Source organism: Neofelis nebulosa, chromosome 18 (genome assembly GCF_028018385.1).
Source record: "Neofelis nebulosa isolate mNeoNeb1 chromosome 18, mNeoNeb1.pri, whole genome shotgun sequence".
Classification (NCBI taxonomy): Eukaryota; Metazoa; Chordata; class Mammalia; order Carnivora; family Felidae; genus Neofelis; species Neofelis nebulosa.
Window position 1 is genome coordinate 15,009,368 of NC_080799.1, and position 25,382 is coordinate 15,034,749.

Genomic DNA, 25,382 nt, shown 5'->3' on the forward strand with positions numbered 1-25,382 from the left:
GAATGAGAGTCATTCTAAGTCTCTTAGCTAAGACCATCTGAAATCCCAACTAGGCGGCTGGGTCTGGAGGGAAGGGAAGGGAAAAGAAGTGGCCAGCACAACAAGGGAGAGAAAAGCATGATTGCTGGTGTGGCGATGTGGCAGCAGAAACCTCCCCCCCACCCAACCCCAACAGGGGCTTCTGAGGACCTGGCAAGGCTATCAGTGAACATCCCAGGGAGAAGGGAATTGGGGTCAGCAGATTTATGGGTTCTTTTTGGAAAGTTCCTGATTTAGTAGGCACAGCCCATCAACCATAGAGTTTGTAAACTCACCCAATAGACTTTGATGGGCTAAATTTTGAACTGGCTCGATCTTGGCATTGCCCTTTGTACTTAACACTCTCCTTTCTTCCAGCCAGCATATGATCAGTGGACTGACAGGGACAGAGGCCAGATCACAGTGAGGGAGGGGTGAGAAGTAAAAGAAAGGTAGAGCATTAGAACAAGAGTAGGAAATGTTTTCAAGAAGTTTGAGCAAAATGATAACATATCAGCTTTTTTTTAAAAGTTAAGTGACATGAGAACGAATGTTTATGATTGGGGGAAGAAGAAAGAGATTGAAGAATAATAAAGGAGGTAAAATTGATGGAAGAAGGTGAGAGAGGGTGCCGGAAATGAATGCCCACACACATGTGGCAGGTGGTCCTTGGACAGGTAGAGGGACCCCCTCTTTCACCATGATGGGAAGGGAGGAGAAAAAATGAACCAGAATGCAGAAAAGGTGACAGGAGGATGGGTAGAAAGTTGAGGAAGTTTTTTCTTGGGGCCTTTGTTGTATTTGTGAAGGAGGAAGTGACATGGTTTTTAGAAGAGTGAACAGGGGTTGAAACAGTCATGGTGAAGAATGTGAGGGGACCTGACCACTAGAAGAATCTAGGCCACATGGAGGACCCACTGGGGTTGAAGTTTGTGAGTGCGTGAGGTTGCCTACCCGTGCCCCGTATCCATAAAGGATTTTCTTTCACAGTGTTTCCACATCCTGAAGTGGGAACAGCAATGGTAAACATCTGTAGAGTGGGTTGTCAAAGAGAGGAGCACTCCGCGTGAGCTCTCAGAGGTGGAGTGTTCTAGAAGGTGATAAGATGATGGCTCAGGCCACAGAAGTGAAGCTGGAGAGGGAAGAAAGTCACTGGAGTTGAAGTTGAGGAAATAGGAGGTGAAAATTTTGGCTGGTCATCCACAGGTTGTCTTACTTTCCTCAGGACGGATACAAGACTTAACAAGCCGCTAATGTATTCAAGAAGTGTGGTGATGATCAGAAGGAAAGCAGATGATGGCAACTAGGAGAGACTGGAGGCGAGATTTTTACACATCTCTTAAGGGTTTGTGATATGAAGGTCTCCCAATAGCCTGTTCGGGTGAAACATGTCACTGTTCCTCTCAGGGGTCCTGGAGGACCTCCCCATTCTCCCAAGTGTGTGTGTGTGTGTGTGTGCGCGCACACACACACACACACACACACACACACACCTTGCTCCAACAAGAATGGGTCCTCTTCTCTGTTTTAAGTACTAACATTCCCCATAAGACATTTTAGAAAGGTTTTTGTGAGCAAAAAAGCTGAATGTCACTGATGAGGCCCAACCCTTCCTAACCCAACAATGAGCCCAAGACCATCTAGTGAGTTGATGGAGGTTCCCACCACTGAATCCCACTACGGTAGCGTATGGTGTGCACTCTCCCCTAAGATGCCCCCATGGCTACTGCTCATTGATGAGGCACCCTTGTTAGGGCTGATGAGTTGAGTGCTGTTGAGGTCCGGCAGAGCCTGGAACCCAGGGGAGGGAGGAACAGTGGCCATAGTGGGGCCATGAAATTCCTGGACACCTTGGGACAGGGTGGAGAGGATGAAGAAGAGAAATGAGGATGGGCAGACTGGAGGAGGGCAGATTCTGGTCGATTCCAGCCCAGCTAGGGAGGCCAGCTTAGTAAGCAGGCAATAAAGGTTGAGTTCCTTCTGCCTCTCCTATGCAGGACCTTAAATCATGGAGGAGTTTATGGGTCTTGTTTATGTAGAGACTCTTTTTATAAGCTATTCAGAACAGGGGTGGGAGGGAGACATAGGGAGAGAAAAATTCCCTTTGAATTTCCATTGCTTTCAGAATCAGCAATTTAATGAGTCATGCATTCTGAATCCTTGCTTTGTCTACACGTTTTCATTTCAAAATACTAAAAACACTTTGTTTGGAACATGGACTATTTTTAGTTCATATATCAAGAGTCCACATCCATTTCTCCCCATATTAGAAAAACTTCCTTCAGATTGGGTTGGGGCAGCACCAAAGCGGTAGGGCTGTTTACTTAGCTGTAGTTTGTGGAAGCCACCTGGGCATCTCTCTGTTTCCTGGGGGCTCCTTCCAGCTGGCCATCTGGGCCTACTGACGATCCATGGGTCAGCTCTAGAACTGGCCCAAAGACCCCAGATCCCATAGTCTGGATAAAAGGGGAGAAACATCCCCTCAGACCTCCAGGCTGAGGAATCAGCACCTTGGCAGGCTAGAGGCAAGTCAGGTCTTCATGCTGACTCAAAGAAGTGAAGGAGGTCCCCATGGATAGGTCATCTCCTTCAGGTACATCAAGAGAAAGCCTACCCACACTTAAGCAAAGACAGGAATAGATTCTTCTGCAGGATTCTTCTGTAAATCTCAGGAGGAGATCTGGGAGGAAGGCTGAAGGTACCAAAGGGTACCCTACTTCTCCAGTCCCTGCCCTCTGCATAGGGTCTCTCTCCACCCTGCACTTAGAGAGTGCCCCCAGCCAGTTTTATCTATCTCACTGTTTTTGTTCCATCAGTGATAATTCTCTCGTCTGGGGACCACTTTCTTTTAAACCCTCCAGCTTAGAGCATTAATTGCAAGTACCTTTCCAGCACTTAATGGACAGCCAGCCAACTTCAAGAATGGGTTACAAAATCCAGTATCTCAAGGAAGTAGGGTGATGAGGTACCCACTTCTCTGGCCATTGCCTTCCTCTCCCATCTGTGTACTTATAGTGGAAGAAACCGTGCCCGTGCCCTCTGACTCTCTTCCCCTGGACCCTGTTGATTTGATCTCGAATGGACAACAATGAGCCTATTCCCAGGGAATTTGAAATTGAAACCATGCTGATTCTCAGCTGAGGCTAGTTGCCAAATTGGCAGCTATCTGACATGGATAATTTTCACGTGGACAGAGAAACTGAGGAGATATAGATAGGCAGAGAGAAGTAGTTTTCTTGGGTTTACTGTGTCCCCCTAGGCCCTCATTCCAGCCACCTCCGAGGCCTTGGATTCCACGAGGCAACCCCCATGTCCCTAACCCCTGCCTAAAGTCTTCCAAATATATTTCCCTTTCCATCTGGGAGAGCTCTACCTGACTTCTGTTACTTGCAACCAAAATGGTACCAGGAAGGGGGAGAATGACCTGGGGCAGGAAGATGGAACACATCGAGGAGATGCCTCCCTACTTTGTAATTTTGCCTACTCTGCCCGCACCAGGCATAACCACGTGGGCCAGCACACAGCCTGCTTCAGGGGCTGAGGAGGCCTCTGATGCTCTGTAGGCTAGCCCTAACATTGTCCCCTCTGAAGGAGTTTCCAACCAAGGAACAAAGGACCGGGACACAATGTGCTCCGCGAGACAACGTTGCTGGGGACTGTTGTGAGGACATGCTTCCGGTAGGCCGTGTTCCTGTCCCCTCCATGCCCAACCCTTGTGTTGAGACCCAGACCATCAAACCCCCCTCCCATGGCCCCACCTCATCCTTCTTTTTAGCTGTCTTGCTCTGTCTACTGCACAAGGAAATCTTTGAGAAATGTGTAAGTGTGTCCCCAAGGAAGGAGTAAGTAAATATGGGTTTGTGGTGATGTGAATGCATGATAGGAATAATCCAGGAGTCATAGAGACCCTCGGCATGGGACCCGCAAAGAATTAATGCCAACCCCCCAGGAGAAGCCGATGGTGTGGGGGAAGCAGATTCTTTCCACCTGGGCCACTGTTGCCCTTGGAGACAGGCAAAACTAATCTGTCCAATTCATGCCCATCACAGCTCTGGCCCCAAATCCTAAATCCCAAAGCCGCAGGAGCAAATGAGGAAATATTTTTTATTGTGGGAATATGTTGAGCAAAATGGTCTTTCCGATTCCATCAGACTTCTTTGCTGCTTCCTGTACGATATCGTCACGGCCAATAGGGTAGATGACTATCCTTTCCACATTTGCCATTTGCCACAACCCCCACAGGACATGCAGAAGAGTTTCTCTGCCCCAGTCCTGACCTCCCTCCCTCAACATGTCCCCTACTTTCCCAGGGCAAGGACCCAGGATTCGATCACTTATCCTAGGCTGAGGAAAGGCCGACCAGGAAATTCACCCTTGGAATGGACCATTCTTCCTCTTGGGGCTCCTCTCCTCGAAGCGGTGAGCTGGAACGGGGAGGCCCAGCCCAGGTCCATCCTCCCACCCTAGCCAACCCTCCTGATCAGAGACTTGCTCCAAGCCTGCCCTTCAGCACACCATGCCCTTCGCCACGGGTCTCATCAGCCCCCAGCTTTGATTTCCCGAACAGTAAGTTGTGTTGGAGAAGATTCTGGATTGAACCTGCAGTCTCGTCCCCAGCCCCTGGGAGACATCACTAAAAAGCAGAAGCTGTAGTCACCAGATATATTCCCACTTCCTTTTTTCCTCCTGCAGCCCAAACCATAAACTCACGGCCCCCACCATAAACACTTTCGGTCCCTCCTGGCAACCGGTGGCAGAGACGGCTGGAGGGCCCATTCCCAGTAGCCCGAGGGAGACCATTCCAGAACATATCCGATTCTATGACTCACCGCAGACCAACTCCTTGATCACGTAGATCAAAATTTCCCTCTGTACAAAAAACCTCCCGGAGTTGAAATTCCTCTTGAGTTTTTACAGCCTTGAACGTCTCCAAGGGCAAGAAAGAGAGCAGGACTGAACCCCTGTGGCTCGGGGAGCACAAAACCCCTCCCCCTCAACCGACCTCCTCACCTGTAAGAGGGGAGAGGCAGGTAGGCCAGTGGTTATGAATGTAAGTTTCGGATTCAGAGAGATTTGGGCAGGAATCCTGGGCTTCCCTTTGCCTGGGCCATCTGGAGAAAGGTGTCGAATATCTTACTTTTCTCCCGTAAAAATGGGGTTAATAACACTCCTCCGGGGTTATTGTGAGGGTTCATTGCCAAGACTGGGAGACTGCGAGATTATCTTTGCCAAGCTCCTGCTCCCATGCCGCCACAGGGTACGCACTCTGTAAATGATATCTGTCCTTCCTAACAAGCACCCCCTAACCTAATCAGCTCCGGACAGGGTCAGTTTGCAAACCCATCCTCTTGCTCTGTCCACACGTCTCAGATACAGCCCGTGGAAACCCGTCAGGCTCAAGATGTGCGGTAAAACCTCTGTACCCAGCTGGGACGCGCATCCTCTCAGGACCCCTCCCAGGCGTCCTGTCCTCGCCCCCACCCACAGGACACTCAGACGCTCGGCAGCAAAGGCTCCCAGCCCCCGCCCCCGCACCACCCCCTACCTGAGGGCTGAAAACAATCAAGTCCTGAGCAAACACTCGAGAAAGCGCTTTCTCCGGGGGGTTTGGGGGGAGAAGACTTGCCAAGTGGGGAAGTCGGGGGCCTGGCTCCTCGGCGGCTCCTCTCCCCCTCCGGGGGCTCCTCTGCCCCCCTTTTCCTCATTCTCGGGCTTCCCCTCTCCAGGTTGCTCGGGCAGCCGCATCGGAGGTCCAGGGCGATGTTCTCAGGGAGATTTGCGAGCACATCAAGGGAACGTCAGCGGAGACACACGGTCTGCAAGAAGTTGACAGAAACTTACTGCCCGCCCGGTGCCGCTCGGTTATTTACTCAACGTCGGTTGCCTAAATTATTTACACCCTCCCTTCCGTGTTTAAACAGGACAATGCACAACCCGCACAATCCTGGCACTAAGAAGTATAATTACAGTTGTGACAGATGTTTAGTTATTAATAAGGCCTCAATGTCACCAGAGGGTATTACACAACAAACCAATAATGTGCCTTTGGAAGCAACCTTTGGAATATTTACAGGTACTTTTCCGTTCGCACTCCCGGGGGCTCTGCTGTAGTATTCAGCTACAGCGGCCAACGTGATTGCAACTTGCAAGAAAGCCCGGCGCCTTGCCAGCATAATTTGTTGCCTGGCTGTTGACATCAGCAGAGCCACGGAATCAAAGTGGGGGCCAGAGTTAGAAATAGCCGCCTTCGGGAGGGGACTCTTGCCAAGCCTCCCGGCTTGTGACGCTGCTGGCGATCCCGGGGCAATGTCGTCCTGTCTTCTGTAGACAAACCTAACAGCGTCCAAGACTAGTTTCCTTCACCAGCTTCCATCAGGCTTGTTTCCCACGTGTACTGAGCCGCTGGGTTCCCTTTACGTCACCATCTCTCCTTTTCTCTCCCACACCTGGTTAACCCCTTCCCGTCCTTCGTGACGGGGCTCAGGTTAAGACACCCCTCGTCCGGGCCCACTTCTGCTGTTGCCCACAGTCTCCGCCCCTCTCTCCCGGCAGCACTGCGTTGAGCAAAGCTCCAGGCAGGGAGTAATTCACGTGCACGCCGTGTCATGGGGGCCCGGGCGGGAACAACCTTAAAATAATTGGTTGTGCAATAAGCGTTTATTGAACTAACACTTGATCGGTATTGGTTCTCTTTGGTTCCATACTGAAGTTAAAAGGAAAGGAAAATAAAACAGAGTCTCAAGAGGTGCGAAGCACAGAGAGTTCAGCTGGAAGGATCTTGGTGGTGAAACAAAACGAGCCCTGGTCACCCTACACCGAGTCCTCGTCTGAGAGAGCTGGCCCCGGGGGTGTCTGCACATTGCAGCTGGCAGTGGCCTCTCCCGGCAACAGGCAAATGGGTCTCCAGCCCTCACTCTGGGTCCCTGCCCATCACCTCCTGGGAAAAGGCTCCCAGCTCTACTTCTGGCCTTCTCGATCTGACGAGAGGTCTATTTCTATGTCTGGGAAGCATTCCGCCTGCCGAAGTCAGCTCACAGGGGATAGGCTCAGAAAATGCCTTTAGGAAACACAAAGGCTTGGGGCGCCTGGGTGGCTCAGTCGGGTAAGTATCTAACTTTGGCTCAGGTTATGATCTCAAAGCGATCGTGAGTTCGAGCCCCGCGTCGGGCTCTGTGCTGACAGCTCAGAGCCTGGAGCCTGCTTCGGATTCTGTCTCTCTGTCTCCCTCTCTCTTTCTCTCTTTCTCTGTCCCTCCCCCACTCACACTTTGCCTCTCTCTCTCAAAAATAAAGAAACATTAAAAAAAATTTTAGGAAACCTAAAGCCTTGAAGAGGTGTGTGCACATGTTATCAGTGTGTAAACTCTGGTTGTGACTAAATGCGTGGTAGGCACTGAATGTCAGCCCCATCCCAGCCCAAATGAGATAGGCTCAGCCATACGTAAGACACATCCATGCAACCCTACTTATCTCCAGGGTTGCACACACACACACACACGCTCACAGACAGGTCTTCAAACATTCGCAGCCTATGTGTGATCTCACACTCACATCCAGCCCCTGCCCTTGGACATACAGCCACACAGCTGCACACACTGTCCCCGTCAACATGCACCCACGGGAACCCTCACACATGTAGGCACACAACCCATACCCGCACGCACTATGGCACCTGCTGACCCACACGTGCTGCACACGCATCTGTACTCTTGTCATCATCTCTAGTTACCACGTTAAGTTAAAAAGGAAAAACAAGTGTCCTGTGTCATTACGGTAGAAATACAAAACAAAACAAAACAAAACAGTGTCATTTTATTTTCAGATAGGCTTTTAGTTGCCATGACAGGCTTCGCACCATGAAAGTTGTGATTGGTGGCAAACACGGATTTCAAAAGAGAGTAATTAGCTCCCCATATACAAGAACTTCCGAATATGCTGAGTCCCTTCCCTCATCAGTCCCCTCCACGCAGAGTGGACACCAGGGCAGGGGCACCCCCCGCCAGTGCTAGCCTGGCCGCCAAGGCAGCACTAGGACCTGCCAAGAGCTCTCAGCAAAGGATGTCCAAGCTGATGGTCACAAGGGCATTAGAACCCAATCCACTTAATTACTTGGAACTTGCTCCTAGCTCAACAGGAGCAAGGCCCTCGGGGTGCAGCTTCCCCATAAGGAACAATTACACCTGCTCAGCTGGCCTCTGCTGCCCTTCACTGCAGCACTCGCGATGTGTCAGAGAAACACGAAGCTGGGGGCTGGTCTCTTGGCCAAAAGGGGACTTGGCTCTTCCAGCTGGAAGCTATCTCCCCAGAATGCTCCTCCCCAGGTCAAGGCTGGCCTGTCACACAATGGGGGATACCAAAGGAGCCCTCCATAGGCTGGGGCTGACGGCCCAGGGTCAACTAAGTCGGCATCTGGATAGAAGATGGACGTGCATCCTGCCATTTCTCTAGGAGCTTCTCGAAGACGAGAGCCATGGTACACACACCTGCCAAGTCCCTGGTGGGGACTTATGCACCTTGAGACCCATAGTAAATACCTGCTGAACGTAACTCTTTGTCCCCAAATTAACTGCTTATCTCTTTTCCTCATGAGAATCCTAAAGGCAATTAACTTCTAGAATTTCTCCTTCATGCCCCTTTGCCACTTGTCTTTATTACCATCTGAAAGGTCAGCCAAGAGCTGGTTTCTGAGCCCACGTTTTGAAGTTAGAACTTTGGGCTAATTCTTGGACCCACAGTGGTGTCCTTCCTCTTCAGCTTTTCATTTCAACAAATGACCCAATCACTTCCTTTTACATCTAGAATGTTCCTTGAGCACTGCCCATCCACTGTGAGGCACTCAGGGCCACTCAAGGTGTCGCATCTACTCCATCTCTCTTACCAACTCATAATATGCAGAGACTGGGGGTGGTGAGGAGTTTGAGAACATGGATAATTGAATCAGGCCATGCAGGTCACATCCTGACTTTGCCGGTTATGGGCTGTGTGACTTTGGAGAAGTAACTTAACTTCTCTGTGCTTCAGTTCCCCCATCTGCAAAATGGGTCTCATAATAATGGCACCTACTTTTTAGGATTATTGTAAAGCGCTTGGCACAGAGTAAGTACTACGTATGCTAGATATCATTATTAATTCCTTTCTTTTGCACCTAACAGGCTGAACACCCACTCTGTTCAGATGGGTGTTGGGCTGAACCTATAGGAGGATAGGGACAGACACAGCCCCGAAGAACCCAGAATCAAGATGGGAACACAGACACAAAGCATAGACCAAAGAAGGGGCTGCTCTTGCTTCTTCAGTTCAACGAGTCAGTTTGTCGTAAAGAGTATCCAAGAGGAGGGGTGCCTGGGTGGCTCCGTCGGTGAGCGTCCGACTTCGGCTCAGGTCACGATCTCGCGGTCCATGAGTTCGAGCCCCGCGCTGGGCTCTGTGCTGACAGCCTGGAGCCTGCTTCGGATTCTGTGTCTCCCTCTCTCTCTGCTCCTCCCCCACTCACACTCTGTCTCTCTCTCAAAAATAAATAAACATTCAAAAAAAAAAAGTATCCAAGAGGGGAGGTTCTAATTCTTCCCTTCAGTCCCACCATTTAAGAGCACAATGGATCCCTGTGCCTGCCTCTGCGGAGGGGAGAAGTAGGGATGCAGTCTCCATGAATCGGTCAGCCTCATCATTCCAGCATCCATGTCTCTGAGCATCCCGTTGGGTACACGGGTCACCGGCAAACTCAGTCCTTGGTAGACTGTCGTCCCTCTTGGAGTGTCTGAAATTGCAATCACTGTGGGAGCGAGGTATGGCTGAAAATCTAATGTTTATGATTGGAGGGCACCAGCTTGCATTTTTTGGCATAAATAATTCACAAATACGGGGTGGACGCACCCCAAGTACTGCCCAGACTGATTATTCAGACTAAGACCCACTTCGAACGTTTGCCAAGAATGCTCCCCCCCATTCTGACCACATTGGGCATCAGGTTAGTCTTTTGTATCTTGTAGCCCCTGCTGCATTGTACAGTTGTTGATAGACACATTATAAGCACAACTGTATCCTCTGTAATGCTCAACAAGGGTTTTGCAGGTGGATCTTTTCTCTCAAAGTCCTCCGCCTGTGTGTCGTCAGATTGATCCACAAATAAAATTTATTTTTGTTATAATGGAACGTAATTCTAATTAACACTTTGTTCACCACTTCTTTCACTTACTACTTTTTAGCATAGTTCAAGTTTATTTTTAGCATATTTCCCATACTGCACATTATTATTAATTACAGTCATCTTGCTGGACTTCAGGTCTCTAGAACATATTCATCTTGTAACTAAAATTTTGTAACCTCTGACCAACATCTCCCTTCCCCTCCCCCACCCTCTACCCCCTGGAAATCACCATTCTATTATCTGTTACTTCTTTTTTTAGATTCTGTATACAAGGGAGGTCATGCATTATTTGTCATTCTGTATCTGGCTTATTTCACTTAGCATAATATCCTCCAATTTCATCCATGTTGCAGCAAATGGCAGGATTTCCTTCATTTTTTTTTGACTGATTAATATTCCAATGTGTGTGTGTGTGATATATATATGTATATATATATATATATATGTGTGTGTGTGTGTGTGTGATATATATATATGTATATATATATACACAAATATGTGTATATCTGTATACACACACACACACACACACTATATATATATATATATACATATATGTATATATATATATATATACCATACACACACATATATATCATATGGATTATATATATATATATGCATATACATATATATATATTTAAGAACCTAAGTGCCCATCAATAGATAAATTGATGAAGAAAATGTGATATATATGGGATCATTCATTCATTTTCTTCATTGATTTATCCATTGATGAACACTTAGGTTGTTTCCATACCTTGTCTACTGTGAATAATGCTGCACCCTACATGAGAGTGTGTGTATCTGTAGATATCTCTTTGATAGTGATTTTGTTTCCTTTGGATATGTACCCAGAAGTGTAATTACTGGATCTCATGGAAACTCTATTTTTAATTGAGGAAACTCCGCACTGTTTTCTACCGTGGTTGTACCAATTTACACCCTCACCAACAGCGCCCAAGTGTTCCCTTCAACATAATTCTGTTTGGAAGTTACCTTTGGACAAAACGTTGAGCGGAATGAGTGGTATTTCGTGAGGTACAACTTGCTGAGAACAAGAAGTCGGAGGTAGAGTGTGAGGTCCAGCCAGCCCCAAAGCTAAGTCTTGCATTTATTGGAACACGTGGGCACTGGAGCTCCTTCTATAGGATGCATGTTGTCAAAGAAGAAAACACTCTGCTCAACGTGCTGATGAGCAATAAATTCTGACCATTGTGCTGTGTACTTAATGTCTCTGAAGCTGTCCTCCTGCAGAGGACACTTCACTTAAAATATTTTAATACCAAGGAATATTCAAAAGCTCAAATAAAAGATAAAAAATAAACTGCTGGTTTGCATTAGGAAATGTCCACTGAGTTTCTGAAAAATACAAAAGCACATGCTAAATGTTCCCTTAAATGTAACATAAAAGTGAAATTCATTTTCTCCCTATTTCTACCCCAAATCATTTAGATATATAATAATAACATGGATACCCAGACAAAGCCAAGATTCTAATCCACATCTAAAAACTGTAAGTAATTCCTCAAAAGCACCTGCAACATAATTCTGCAATTGCTACTTTTCAGGAGTCCCAATGTCCCTTCATGTCCTGGCTGAGACTCACATAAGCAAAACATCCTAAATCCTGGTTCCTCAAAATGAAAACCAAGAAATATAAATGGCTCTGAGCAACTCAATCGAAAATTGAAAATCGCAACACAGTAGGAAACTGGATACTTCCTTAACATAAATACATATATATCCACATCAGTTCAAGAGTCAGTATCCAGCCTCTTACTTTTGAGAAAACCCCAGAGACTTAATTGCTAAAATCAAGATAAAGTCTCTATCCTCACTACTACTCACTGCATTGTTACTGTCTCTGTTACTATTCCCACCGCATCGTCGGCATTAACCAATATGATTAGACAAGCAATTAGAGGCATAAGATCAGAAAGGAAGAAACAAAATAAAACCAACTCTCCTTCAATAATATAACTATATATCTAGAAACCCAAAAGAACCCATGAAAACCCTATTGCACATAATAAGAGAATTTAACAAACTTTCAGGATGTAAGATTAACATATAGAACTTATTAGACTTCATATATAGAAACATTACTGAGAAGAAGTAACACACAAGCAGAGCCTGTTCACAACGGCAAAAATAAATAAATTCGAAGTGTTACATATTTAAAAGTTCTATCAAAAGGAAAAGTAAAGGAATTCCTAAAAGTAAAAAATAAACTAAAACATGCAGACACAACTATATTTCAGGTCGATGCTTAACTTTGGAGAGAAGGATTTTTTTAATCCTTTAAAACTTAATATTTTGATTGCACATCCCAAGTGAGATAGAGCCTAGGGAAGAAATCATAAATAAATTAATGTTATTAGGAATCAAGATTTTCTGTGGTGCAGAAAAGAGACATAGATATAAAATTTTAAAGTGAAATAAGAACCCGAAAATTTAATTTGCATAACAATATTAGTATGACTTCAGGATTTATTTTTGTCTTTCAAGAATATGCATGTCCCAGGGCGCCTGGGTGGCTCAGTCGGTTAAGCATTCGACTTAGGCTCAGGTTGTGACCTCAGGGGTTCAAGAGTTCAAGCCCCACATCGGGTTCTCCCCTGCCAGTGTGGAGCTTGTTTCAGACTGTCTCCCTCTCTCTGCCTCTCCCCTACTCTCCTTCCCTCCCTCTGTCTCTCTCTCTCAAAAATAAATAAGCATTAAAAAAAAAAAAAAAAAACATGCATGTCCTGGCTCTGTCACTGAAAAGCCTTGACAGTTAAAAAACCAGCAGCAATGAGCACCACTAGAACTCATACTGTGGTCTCTAAATACCATTTTCAGCCATAAGGACTCAGCTCTGTGGGAGGAAACATAAAAGTCAGGCCTGAATACAGATAAGCTCCCAATGACGTCATGTGATAGAGGAGGCCAACTTTAAGACAGGTCCAATGGCCAGATTCGGAATAATCCATTACTCTGAAAATGGATATGAATGTAACTGCTAGGGCACCAACTACTCACTATTTTTTTTAAAAGAAATGATAAATGAAAGGAAATAATCAAGCAATTTACCCTGCCTTTCTATATAGACTGTTGATGATAAAAAGTTCTTTAGAGAGGCATCACAAGTAAATTAAGAAGGAACGATAAAATGAAAACAATCCCAAGTAAGAAGTTTTTAAAATGGTTAGAAACAAGATGTGATAAGCATGGATCTTGACACCTTATCTTGCGTGTAAAGTAAGGGGACACAATATGCTCTGGACACATGGTCAGTTTTGCATTCGAGTGGGTTTGACATTCACTAGTGTTTGCTAAGGTAAGTGGATGAAGAGGCCAGGTTAGAAACGAGGGCACGGGACAGGGGCTTTTTCTTAGCTTTCCTTGGCTGAGTAAGATGGCATAACAGAGTTTCTGCCACCCTTGCTGTGATCACTGGCACGGTAGCTCGGATGGTCCCTGCAGATGTGCTCAGGGTTTGGAATTAGTAGACACCTAGTAAATGTTTGTTGAATGAATGTGCGATGATGTGAAGCCCGCTACCTACAGGACGTGCTGTGAGGCATTCCAAACAATCCGCCCTCACTCCGAACTCTCTCACTTACAAGTATATCACAATGGCCAGAATGTCCGCAATGACAGACACTCCTTTGGTCCATGACCTTGTTACAGGAATTGTTCTTCGACGTGGAGTCCCTGGGCAGGGGCGTACGGTGATTTGTTGTAAGGTAAGCGGCAAGTAAGCTGTGACTAATGACAGTAAGCACATCTAAGAAGAGTATCATTAGTCTTCATAGTACAAGGATATTAGCATAACCAGGGAGTCCTGCATGGAACGTAGCAAGAGAAGGGGCGGGGGCGCATCTGCTGTCTCACTGGTCTTCAAAGGTCCCAGTGGGTTCATCCCAGCAGGATTTGGGGTGCAGCCCCAGGCTGCAGGGCCCATTTAGCCCTGCTGCGACCCCTGACGGACCCCCACCACCTTAATCTCTCCCACTCCCTGCCGTCTTGGACCCACATCCAGCCTCTGACCTGAAGACACGGTATAGGAAGTTCCTCCCAGTGACTCCCACTCGTTGTACTGGCAGAGGAGGCAGCATCTAGCTTCCCTTTGCTCTGATCCCCTCATAATCAACACCAAATAATACCATACCTCATGTTCCGAGACTCTAACTACGTTCGTGTTTTAATATCTGTGAAGTCAGGGAGACTTTTACAGTCGTTGACATCTAAACCGGATGAAATACCTAGTAATGGTTGACCCAAATGAAGTACTCCGTGCCAAGCGTGGGGTTCTAGGAGCTTGACATGAATTTATTACTTAATCCTCATGATAACTCTGGGAGGCGGGTCTCAATATTAATATTATCCCCATTCTAGAGGTGAGGAAACTGAGGCACGAGGCACAGAGCTGGTGAATGGCGGAAGGAGGAACATGCATGCTGTGTTCCCAAACATGGCTCCTCTCCCGAGCCCCGCAGTAGGGCCCACTAAGTTTCTGCAAAGAGGCTGAGGTTGTGCCCAGCTGGTGCCCCTCCTGCCCAGCCCTTGGGGATCTCCCAGAGCATCCTGGCAGGGTCCCTCTGGCCACCCACAGCCTCTCTCTCTATCTAGCAGGCATACAAATGCTGTCATTCCTGCATGTGCCGTGGCCCCAACATGGTTGGCAAACGTGGCACCCTATGGGGGACCTTTGGGGGCCAGGTGCGCTCTTTTTGTTTTCCGCTGCCCAGGATTCGGTCATGAACCCCAGTGTGGACCCTGGTTCCCTGCTTCCTACCACTTCCCCTCATTCTTGGGGGGGAAGCCCTGCCCCCAGGGCATCCACTCTCCTGGCTGGGACTCTTTTCCCCGGACAGTGAAAGATACTCAAGACAGCTCCCAAATACGGACCCAGAATGCTGACTGCCACCCAGACCCCACCCTGGCTCACTGGGGCGCAGGTGGGCCTGCATGCCCAGGGACAGCCATTGGATGAACTGACCCCCAGCCCCTGTCCAACCCCCCCATGCCTGTCCCACTGAACCTGTTTTGGGAAAACCAAACTGGGACACCCAGTCAGTCAGAGAAAGACAAATACCGTACGATTTTACTCATATGTGCAATGCAAGGAACAACACAAATGAGCAAAGGTGGGCGAGGGAAAGAGAGACAAAGCAAGAAACGGACCCTTCACTGTAGAGAACCGTCAGTTACCAGCAGGGAGGTGGGTGGGGGGATGGGTGAAATAGGTGATGGGGATTAAGAAGTGCCCCTGTCGTAGGGGCGCCTGGGTGGCGCAGTCGGTTAAGCGTCCGACTTCAGCCAGGTCACGATCTCGCGGTCCGTGAGTTCGAGCCCCGCGTCAGGCTCTGGGCTGATGGCTCAGAGCCTGGAGCCTGTTTCCGATTCTGTGTCTCCCTCTCTCTCTGCCCCTCCCCCGTTCATGCTCTGTCTCTCTCTGTCCCAAAAATAAAAAAAAAAAATAAAATAAAAAAAAAAAAAAAAAAAGAAGTGCCCCTGTCGTGATGACCACTGAGTCACGTGAAAGTGTTAAATCACCATATGGTACACCTGAAATTAATATAACGTTATACGTTATATATATACGTTATATATATATATGTTACATATTATATACATTATATAATACTATATATAAATGTAAATATATATAACACTATATATAAATTAATATAACACTATACGTCAACTAACTGGAATTTAAATAAAAACTTTTAAAAAATACCTCACATTCCAAATCAAGCCCCAGGCCTTGGTCAAAGTTCTCTGTCCCCAGCCTCAGGAAGTTTCCAGAACCTGTCAACCATTGGACAGAGAAATCCCCAATACACCCCGCTCTTCCTGGAGGACCCCTCTCCCCACCCCTAAAAAGAAGCTCCCAGATGATGGAGGCCACACCCCCCAGCCTGGCTTTCCTAGTAGGACAACATTCATCCATCTGCCTCCTGGCCATGGCTGGTCCTGCTCCGCCAGCTCCCTGAGAAGCTTCCAGAAGGCCATGCAGGCTGGCGCCTAGAACCTATTTGGACAAGGTCAGTCCCACCCTCTGACCTGGGGGCTGCCTCCTGCAGGGGAAGACATTATTAATACCTGCTTTTTCACTGCTGGGCGTCTGGGCAAGTTTTGCTACTCACACACGTGCATACATGCACGCATGCCCGCACACGCATGTTCCCCTTCCTTCTGCTTCCACGCCGTCTCTGAGGCTTTCTGCTTTTAAGAGTCCCCTATTGGGGAGCCTGGGTGGCTCAGTCGGTTAAGCGTCTGCCTCTTGATTTCTGCTCAGGTCGTGATCTCCCGGTTTGCAGGATCGAGCCCCATGTCAGGCTCTGTGCTGACAGTGCAGAGCCTGCTTGGGATTCTCTGTCTCCCTCTATCTCTGCCCCTGCCCTGCTTGCGTGCAAGCAGCAAGGTCTGGAAGGACCTCACTCCACCTTTCCCGACCCCACCCCCACTGCCACTCACCCTCACCCCAGTACAGGAGCATAGAACTTTCTAGAGATAGAGCAGAAGGGAAGAGTTTGGAAATGGCCAGCATAAATTGCCAGTGTGGGTTAGTCAAGCAAATGTTTGAAAAAGGATGTCCTGAATTTTCCTTAAGTCTCTCTCTCTCCCAGGACTGCTGAGACACAGGAGCTGTGGGGCAGGGACCATGTGCCCTGTGTCTCCATGTGTCCCCACCCTTTGCAGTTGCCAAGTCTATCCCTCACTCAAGCATTTGTTCCCATTTTTGTGACGTGACTGGATGGCCTGAGACCCCCACTGGTCATTTAATTGCCCTTCTCGACGGTGGTCCTCTTGCCTCCAAATGTACATCCTGAAATCCAGGGATGCTGTGGACTGGACTGTGTCCCCTCCGAATTCACATGCTGCAGCTCTAACCCCCAACTGTGAGTGTATTTGGAGAGAAGGCCTTTATAGAAGCAATTTAGGCTAAACGAGATCATAAGTGTTGAGCCCTAATCCTTTGGGACTGTAGCCTTATAAGAAGAAAAAACAACCACTCTCTCTCTCCTTCACCTTCTCTTGCTCTCTCTTTCTGCCACGTGAGGACACAGTGAGAAGGTAGATGTCTGCAAGCCAGGAAGATCTCCCACCAGAACCTGACCAGGCTCTACCCTGATCTCAGACTTCCAGTTCCCAGAACTGTGGGAAAATCAATGTGTGTTGATTAAGCCCCCCAGTCAGTGGTGTTTCTTCATGCAGTCAGAGCTGGCGAGGTTTGCACCCTTCTCTTGGCTCAGCACCTGAGTCTAATTCATACGAGTGTGGGATCCTTATTATAAAGCAGCCAGTGGTGACCCCAGTGCCTACAGGGACTGGGTGGTAACATAAAGATACAAAAAAGCCAAATGTCCAGTACAAAGGTGGCAGGAGACCATGATGGAATGATTCCCCTTGTCCAAAGGGGTGGCCACAGCTCATCACCAACTGACTGTTGCTGTCGGGATACGTTCCAGTATGGCCAGATGGAATGTTTAAAAAGGAACTGGAAACGCAGATTGTTAAAGTAATATATCAGCTGATTTTTAAAATGCCGGCGACCGCGTCAAAAGTTTTAAGACAGCAACAAAATAAAAAACACAACAACGCAAGAACAACAATGGCAGACCTCTTTGTGGGCTAGCTCTGGTCCGTGAGCCATCTAGTTCACCATCTCATTTGGGAGGAACCTCCTGGACAATTCTGGAAGCCAGAGCAGTGATTCAGATGGTGGGACCCCAGCAGTAGGAAGAGGCCTGTGCATGGCTAGGGGGCATATATGTGGCCCACCAGCCTCACCATGGGGACCTGGCTGTCTGGTGCAGGCCGGCTCTCAACTGTGGCCTCCCTCATCAGTGGTCATACAGGTGCCTGTGCCCCATGTACTCCCCGGGGGCCAGGACCTCCCATCTACAAGCAGCACAAAAGCAAACAGCCTCGGCCCCAGACTCACTTTGCCCGTGCGCTATGGCGACGCTCTTCCAGAAGCCGATCACGATGCCTACACGGGCCCCTTCCCTCCACCCTTGACACTTGCCGGTCTCCACCCGCGACGTCACACCCAGCTGGAATGCACTGGAATGAGCTGGTACAGGAGGCAGAGAAGTGCAGGACAGCAGCAAGAAGCCACAGGGAGCTGAGGCCAAAGCCTCGATCCAGGGCGTGCTTGGCCAAAACATGCTCCAGGCACCAGGACAGCTGCCAGAGCAAGCTCACCTCCTCGGGGATTCCCAGTAGAGGCCTGAGTCCTCATCTAGGCTGGAGACCTGGAGACATGCTCAATACGTACGGCTGAGGAAGGTCCAGATAGGCATCTAGAGGCTGGGCTTTGGGAAACACCAGTGCCGTTGGGTGCCCTCCACCCTGCCTCCCAAGGAGGACGCGGATGAGACCTCCCACGCAGCAGACTTTGGTTGCCCAGAGGGCTGGAGGCTGCAGTCTCCGGCATGTCAGAAGCATCCTGCAACCCCTACTTTATCCCTCCAACCCAGATGAGACAAAGATTGGATGCCAGGCAACAAAATCAGGGTACAGAACCACCAGTGGTTTGTGTGAACAAGCCGGCATTAAGGACCTAAACCAAAAGTGACAAGGAAATCAATTACAGGCCCGAGGAGGCTCCGCTCCCACTGAGCTCTCACAGCCCCTCTCCCGCCAACACCGGTTCCTAAGTGACTATTCCACCAGGCCTTGTGTATTTGAATGTGTTCATTATATTTTAATATGATTATGTTCAATCCAGTAGACTGAAACAGATTTGTCCAGATGTATAATTAGTTTCTAAATGCTTATTATTCTTGGTGGCAGAGTTGGCAGAGGCTTTGAGAATGGAGAGGAGTCCATTAACTCCTCTTGTTCATTAGTCATGGTTGTGGGGACTCATCAATAGGTCTGGGGTAACCCTGGCTTCCCTGGGACACACGGGCCTCAGACTCCGTCGCGGTGATCTGGTGCTCTGAGCCCCACCCAGCGATCGCTGGGTCTCCAGGTTGACCTGGAGCTCCTCCCCCTCTGCCTGCCGGTTCTTCCCCATTCCTCATCTTTGGGAGGAGCTCTGTACCCCCACCCCAGGGGTCTGGAGGATGGCAGTCCCCACATTCACCATGGTGTCCCTAGCACCTAGCACAGGACCTGCCCGTGGCTATATACCCACCACTCCTGGGCACGCCCTGCTCACCTAGGGCTCCTGGAACTTGAGAGAGCTTTCCAAGGGGACAACTCTTTTAGACAAACCCTATCTCGATGGGCCTTCAGTGGCTCAGGCTCTTTACATCCTAGATGGTGACTTTGCTTCCTGGTTGGGTAGACCGGCCGATCCACTGAGAAGCAAGGAAGAGAGACGATCCCAGGAACACTTGGTTTTCCCTCACTGATGCCCAGGGGTACCTCTGGGCAGGGCATTTGCTGGCCATTTTTAACTCAGGGCTTATGTCTGGGTCTTCTTGAGTAATTCTTGGACGCTGGGCTTAGGAAGTACTCTTAGTCCTGACTGTGGGAATACTGTCCCAGCTCTCTTTCCGTAGCTGGCCTGGGAGTCATTCCAGGGATCTGCCCCATCTTCTGAACATTCCCAGGGTGTGTATGCAAATCAGGGCTCACTATAACCCTAAGCCTAACCCTAACCTTAGCACTGTCGGAAGACATAACCAGAAAGCAGCTTGGGAAAATAAAGCAAGATGCCACAGACACATAAGTTGCATACGTGGGCTTTGCTCCAGCCCAGGAAGAAGTAGCTACCCGATCTCACCCTGCACCCCGCAGGCCGCACGACCTCTCACAACCCCAAACAGGTAACACTTTTCGTTACGTAGATGCTGCCTGGGAGGCTTCGTTCACTGCCGATGGATACCTGAATTTCAGGGCTCCTTTACCCCTGACTGTCATGGGCTGGGGCTAGCAGGGCAGAGACAGGGACAAGCTGGGACTCACCTGAGCACCTGGTCCCTGGGATAAGGGACTTGCCTCTTCAACAACACCCAGCAAAGGCAGTAGAGCTTCAGAAAGAGACAGGCTGCTTTATTTCCCCAGATGCCTGGGCGCAGAAACTCGGTGGGGCGGGCAGGGGCGGGGGGGGGGTGGGGAGGTCATCATGCTTCATTTCCTCATTGCCCAGGGCCTTGGCAGAGCAGGTGCTAATTCTGGGAGCTGTTCTGGCCAGACTTGTGAGTGTGAGAGACCACAGCCCCCTGGCTGTCTAAGAGCTTGAGGGGAGGGGGCCCGTGCTGCCTTCAGATCCACCCTTTGGAGAGGGACCCCGGCTGGTTGTGAACCTCCCTCTCCCATCCTCTGCCCCTAACTAGTCTCCTCTCTTCAGGGGACCGTCAGCCCAAGTGGCCCTTGCTTCTGGTGCCAAGCAGCACCTGGCATTGTGCTTTCAGCTGACTTAAAACGTTCCTTTCCAGGGAGATTCAATTTCAATACACATTTATCATTTATGCTGTTAATGCTTGCTCTTAACCCTTCGTGTAAATTTCCACCGTCTTCTTCCTCTCTTTTCACTTTTTTGGTTTTACCTTCTTACTTTGTTGGCTCTCTCTTTGACACTAATCGCATCAGTTTCATCTGATTTTCATCACCTCATCTTTATTTTTACTGGGTGTTTATTCAGAATGTGTGTGTCTAGTGTGTTTCCTTTTCTCTTTATTCTCTCTTAGTTTTCTTTCCATCTCAAACTTCGATTTTCCTACTTTCTGCCATTCCTGCATCCCTGTGCACAGGTAACCCTCTATTTACCTTCATGGCTTTTTTTTTCTTCTGCTTTTCCGAGGTGCTAATAGGGCAGGTCTACCCCCAGGGCAGAAAGTGCCAGGCTGCACACATAGGTCAAGGGAAGAGGCTCCTTCCTTCACTCTGTCCTTGGAGAGCCGGCTCCCCAGATAATCTCATCCCAGGAAACCCCTGAGACACTGCCCCTGAGCCAGGGCAGGAATTATTACCTCCCTAGAGGGGGCCCATGTACTCTCTGGAAAGGGCCTTGCATCCTGAGGGCCCACACCACGTAAGCATTCTAGAAGGAGGCCTCACATTTTATAATAATCCAGCTGCTGGAAAATACATGCATCTAAATTTGTGCCTTCCTGCCAGCTGGCAGGAGGGGCCCAGCTTCCTGCCCCTGAGCAGGAGCCCCCAAGATTGGCCAACGCTCAGGAAACGCAGCAGAGACAAACCGGTACTGATCTGTGTCACATGTATCGAATTTCAGACCGGGACACCTTGTTTTATGGGATTTTAAGAAGACCCTTCTGTGGGGCAGGTCCTCCAGGCCCGGCTCCACAGAGAGACAGATGGGGCCAAGCAGGGCTATTCTGCTGTGACCACTGAGCTGAAATTCTCAGCTGAGGAATAGTCTCTTAGGAACCACCCTGTCAACATCGTCTAGGGCTTTGTTTTGGGGACGGTGACCAGCTATGGCCAGCACTGACCCCGCTGTATGCTGCTTATCTGCCTCGACCCTGCTGGGGCCCATCACCCACCGTGCGGCCTGCGGTGGGCTGCAATTCTCGCCCACAACTTCGTCCCCCCCTACCTAGGTGGCCAGGCAGCCTGCTCCTCTGCAAAGCCAGAGTGATCTTTGGAAAGTATAAGCTACATCACATCATGACTTGCTGAAAATTCTTCTTCGGTGATTTCTCATCCTATGTGGAACAAGATGCCAGTGCCTTACTGTGGTCTATGAGGCCGGGTATGATGATCCCGCTGTCGTCCACCTCTCTGACCGCCCACTCATCCCTGCCGCCGAATCCCTGCCTCTCCAACGCACTAAGCCCCTTCTTCCCTCAGCATTTGTATACCTGATGCTCCCTCTGGAGGGCTCACACCTAGATCCATGAATGCCTGGCTGCCCCTTATCATTCAGGTCTCATCTCAATGTCACCTCCTAAGAGGCTGCCCCCAATCATTCTTCTACCCACTCCACATACACACTCCAGGCACTCTCCGTTTTTTGCCATCATAGCACGTATCACCATCTAAAATGATCTTCTCCGTCTACCTACCTACCTGCCTATCTATTTATTTGCTAAGCTTGGGAGTTCTGCTTCTATTCATCACACAGTAGCTCGTATTAAACCAACTCTCAGTTGTAAATAACAGTCGTAACAAATAGCGGTCATAAATTCTGGGCAATACATAAAAGACCCTAGGGCTCAAAAGGCACTGAGAGCGACCAAAAGTAGGAAGACACTGAAGGGGAGTTGAAGTGGAAAGAGCGAAAGGCTGAGCGAAACTGAGCAGCTTCCTGTTTTTATGGCTTTCACCCAAGGGCAGCCCCCCAAAACCATCAGTACCCTGTGAGGCTAGACACTGAAGTCTTACTGCTGAGGAATCGGAAGACAGAGTTGAGGGCATCCCCGGCAGCTAGAAAGGATGAGAGACGCCCCAGAAAGGAGAGGATCACAGAGGGAGGGACCCAAATCTCGTGAGTAATGCTGTCAAACCTCTGGTTGACCCCCAAAGTCCACACGGACAGGGCAGACTTGAGCAGCCCAGCCAAGCTTCAAAGAACTGAGTGGACACTTCAGCCACCATCCAGCTAAAACAAACACATTGACAAACAAATAAATACTCTTCGGATGAGCATAACAGAGCCCAGAGTCTCTACCGCATATCGTTCGCAAAGTCCAGAGCACAATTCAAAATCACTAGACGTACACACAAACAGAAAAACATGATCCGTACCCAAGAGGAAAGGTAATTGAAGGACACCAAGTTGATTCAGATTTTGGAATTAGCACCGATTGCCAATTAGGCAATATTTGCTAAATTTTTATTATCTGTACGTCACCACTAGCATGTGAGCTCCGTAAGAGCAGGAACCTGTTCAGTTCTGTCCCTTTCTCTGTCCCCAGCTTTTAGAATAACAAACGGTGTATAGAAAACACCCCAAAACTATAAACATGGAATAAAGCAGGATTGTATTTTTTCCTCCTTGTTTTCTATCTTGAGTACTTGAAGCCCCTCCTAGATGAACTGAACACTGACAGAGAACAGAGCAATCTTATTCTTTTTTGAACAGAGAGCACAGTTTTATGGTCATGAATTACTAGTGGCTGTTATAGACAAGTGGCTTTGATCTCTAATTGCTGTCAAAAAGAAAGTAGGTAGACCAGCTATCCTGAAACCCAACATCATCATTTTTCAGAAAACATTCTTCATCACTTAGCTGCCGTCGGGTCCAAAATATGTATGTAAAGTTAGCTTGCTCTAGGACCTGGGTGTTCAATTTGTGCCCAGTTTATCTCAGAGGAAATTATGATGTCCACGGTTAAACATAATCGGTGTTTACGGGGACGTTAATCACTGAGGTAGATGTTTACATTTTTTCTGGATCAAACTTTTTTCTGCCACAGTCAGAGTTTGGGAAGTTGTTAGAGCCTTGGTCTGGACTCTAGATGGGACCCCAAATTCTCCTCAAGGAGTTTCCCAGCCCTGCTCAAGGGCAGGGTGATATTTAAAATTGGTAACAACCCATAGGGCGCAGACTCTGACTGATCAAAATGGATGCCAGTCAAATACCAACCAATCAGAAGAGATACCAGCTCTAAGGAACTGCATCCTGCCTAGCATTCTGTTCAGGAGGGTGTCCTGGTCACCTCCCCAGTCTCCATGAGAGCATTTCAGTGCCACCTCCAGCTCTACCAACTGTTAAAGCATATGGGGCTGGACCCAACCAGCAGCCCAGGGCAGCTGCCCTCCAAGTACTTGTCAAGGAGAATTACCTCAACCTTCACTGCTCAAGGCTCATGCTGTTGGGAGAACCACCACCCATCAAGTCAAGTCCCTCCCTTTTTCTAAACTGTAATTGTCAAGCTACTATTAGCAGTGGGAGACCTCTTTCTTCAAGTAAGTCTTACGAGGAACCCCAATGTGAAAAGTGAAAGGAACAAAGCGGAGAGGGTGGGGTATATAAACCCCAGTGCAACCCCCTCCTTTACCGTCTTCCTTACACGCGCGCGCACACACACACACACACACACACCTTAAACACTGCAGCAGCCTCCGACATTACACCACAGAATCACTCATCACGGAGAACAGCTTGAAGGAAAGGCAGCATCCTAAACGTGCACCGCGGCTCTCTTAAATTGGCCGCTTTACGATCTCCTTTAGCGGGCACCAGTTCTCACACCGGCAATCTCACTGTCTTTTATTTTTTTTTCAACTTTTTTTTTTTTCAACGTTTTTCATTTATTTTTGGGACAGAGAGAGACAGAGCATGAACGGGGGAGGGGCAGAGAGAGAGAGGGAGACACAGAATGGGAAACGGGCTCCGGGCTCCGAGCCGTCGGCCCAGAGCCCGACGCGGGGCTCGAACTCACGGACCGCGAGATCGTGACCTGGCTGAAGTCGGACGCTTAACCGACTGCGCCACCCAGGCGCCCCCCTCACTGTCTTTTAAAACTAGGAAACCACTGCCCGGCCCAAGAGACAATGCTGATGAACTAACTAGATTCCACTTTATTACAGACTCATGTAATCTTGCCACCTTGTGTAAGGCACCACAGCACCAGTGTGCCAAGGGGAAGTGCGGAAGGAGTAAACCCATCGCTCACCCAAACCCAAATATCTGAATCCAAACATTTACTCCTCTCCCTACGCCCCTCCATGGACTATGCTAAGGCTTTGGTGGGGCAGAGGGCAGAAGAGGGAGGACTCAGGTTATCGGACAGTCTCAGCGGAGCTTAAGTGTCCATTTCTGCTGGTACAGTTTCGTTTGCCTCCAACTCAGCGACTAGAAGGGCGAAAAGCAGTCTGAACCATCCAGTTGTCTTCCAGATACAGGTCAGTCTCCCCACGGCTCCACGCCGGGAAGGCAGCCTTAGCTCCCAGGGTCAGAGAAACGGGTGAGCGGGTGTCTCAGCAAAAGCAGCACATGCGCAGGAAAGCAGGAGCTGGACCACTGAGCGTCCTCCGCGGTTCGTGTGATGCCCAACTCCGAGGCTTAGGTAGCAGCTCCGCTATATACACAGGGATGAAACAGAGACGATCTGGAGGAAAATCCCTCCCGGAAGGAATGTAAAGCCAAAGAGCTCTCCCACACTGGCCCCGCGCTTCTCAGTTCACCCGGGGCCACACAGATGCAAGGCTGGGAGCCCCCACCCCCCCCCCTCCCCACCTCCCGGCCAAGATCAGGGACGGTGGCTGTGGTTCCTGACACTCCTGGGGGAAATCCACGGGGCACCAGTAGATGGATGAGCTCCTGCCACCCCCACCCCCACCCCCCGGGCAAC

At 48.9% G+C, this 25,382-nt stretch overlaps 1 protein-coding gene across 3 annotated transcripts in view; it reads right to left on the minus strand.

Moving 5' to 3' along the window:
• CALN1 (calneuron 1) overlaps positions 1 to 25,382 on the minus strand; it is a 528,610-nt gene that overhangs the window by 482,274 nt on the left and 20,954 nt on the right. For 2 of the 3 annotated variants that reach the window (XM_058711417.1, XM_058711416.1), the window contains exon 2: positions 5,645 to 5,834. In XM_058711417.1, the coding sequence (XP_058567400.1) occupies positions 5,645 to 5,763 (119 nt within the window). In that variant the 5' untranslated portion in view covers positions 5,764 to 5,834. Of the gene's footprint in view, positions 1 to 5,563; positions 5,835 to 25,382 lie in introns of those variants that run through there. The other variant, XM_058711418.1, reaches the window with a different exon arrangement.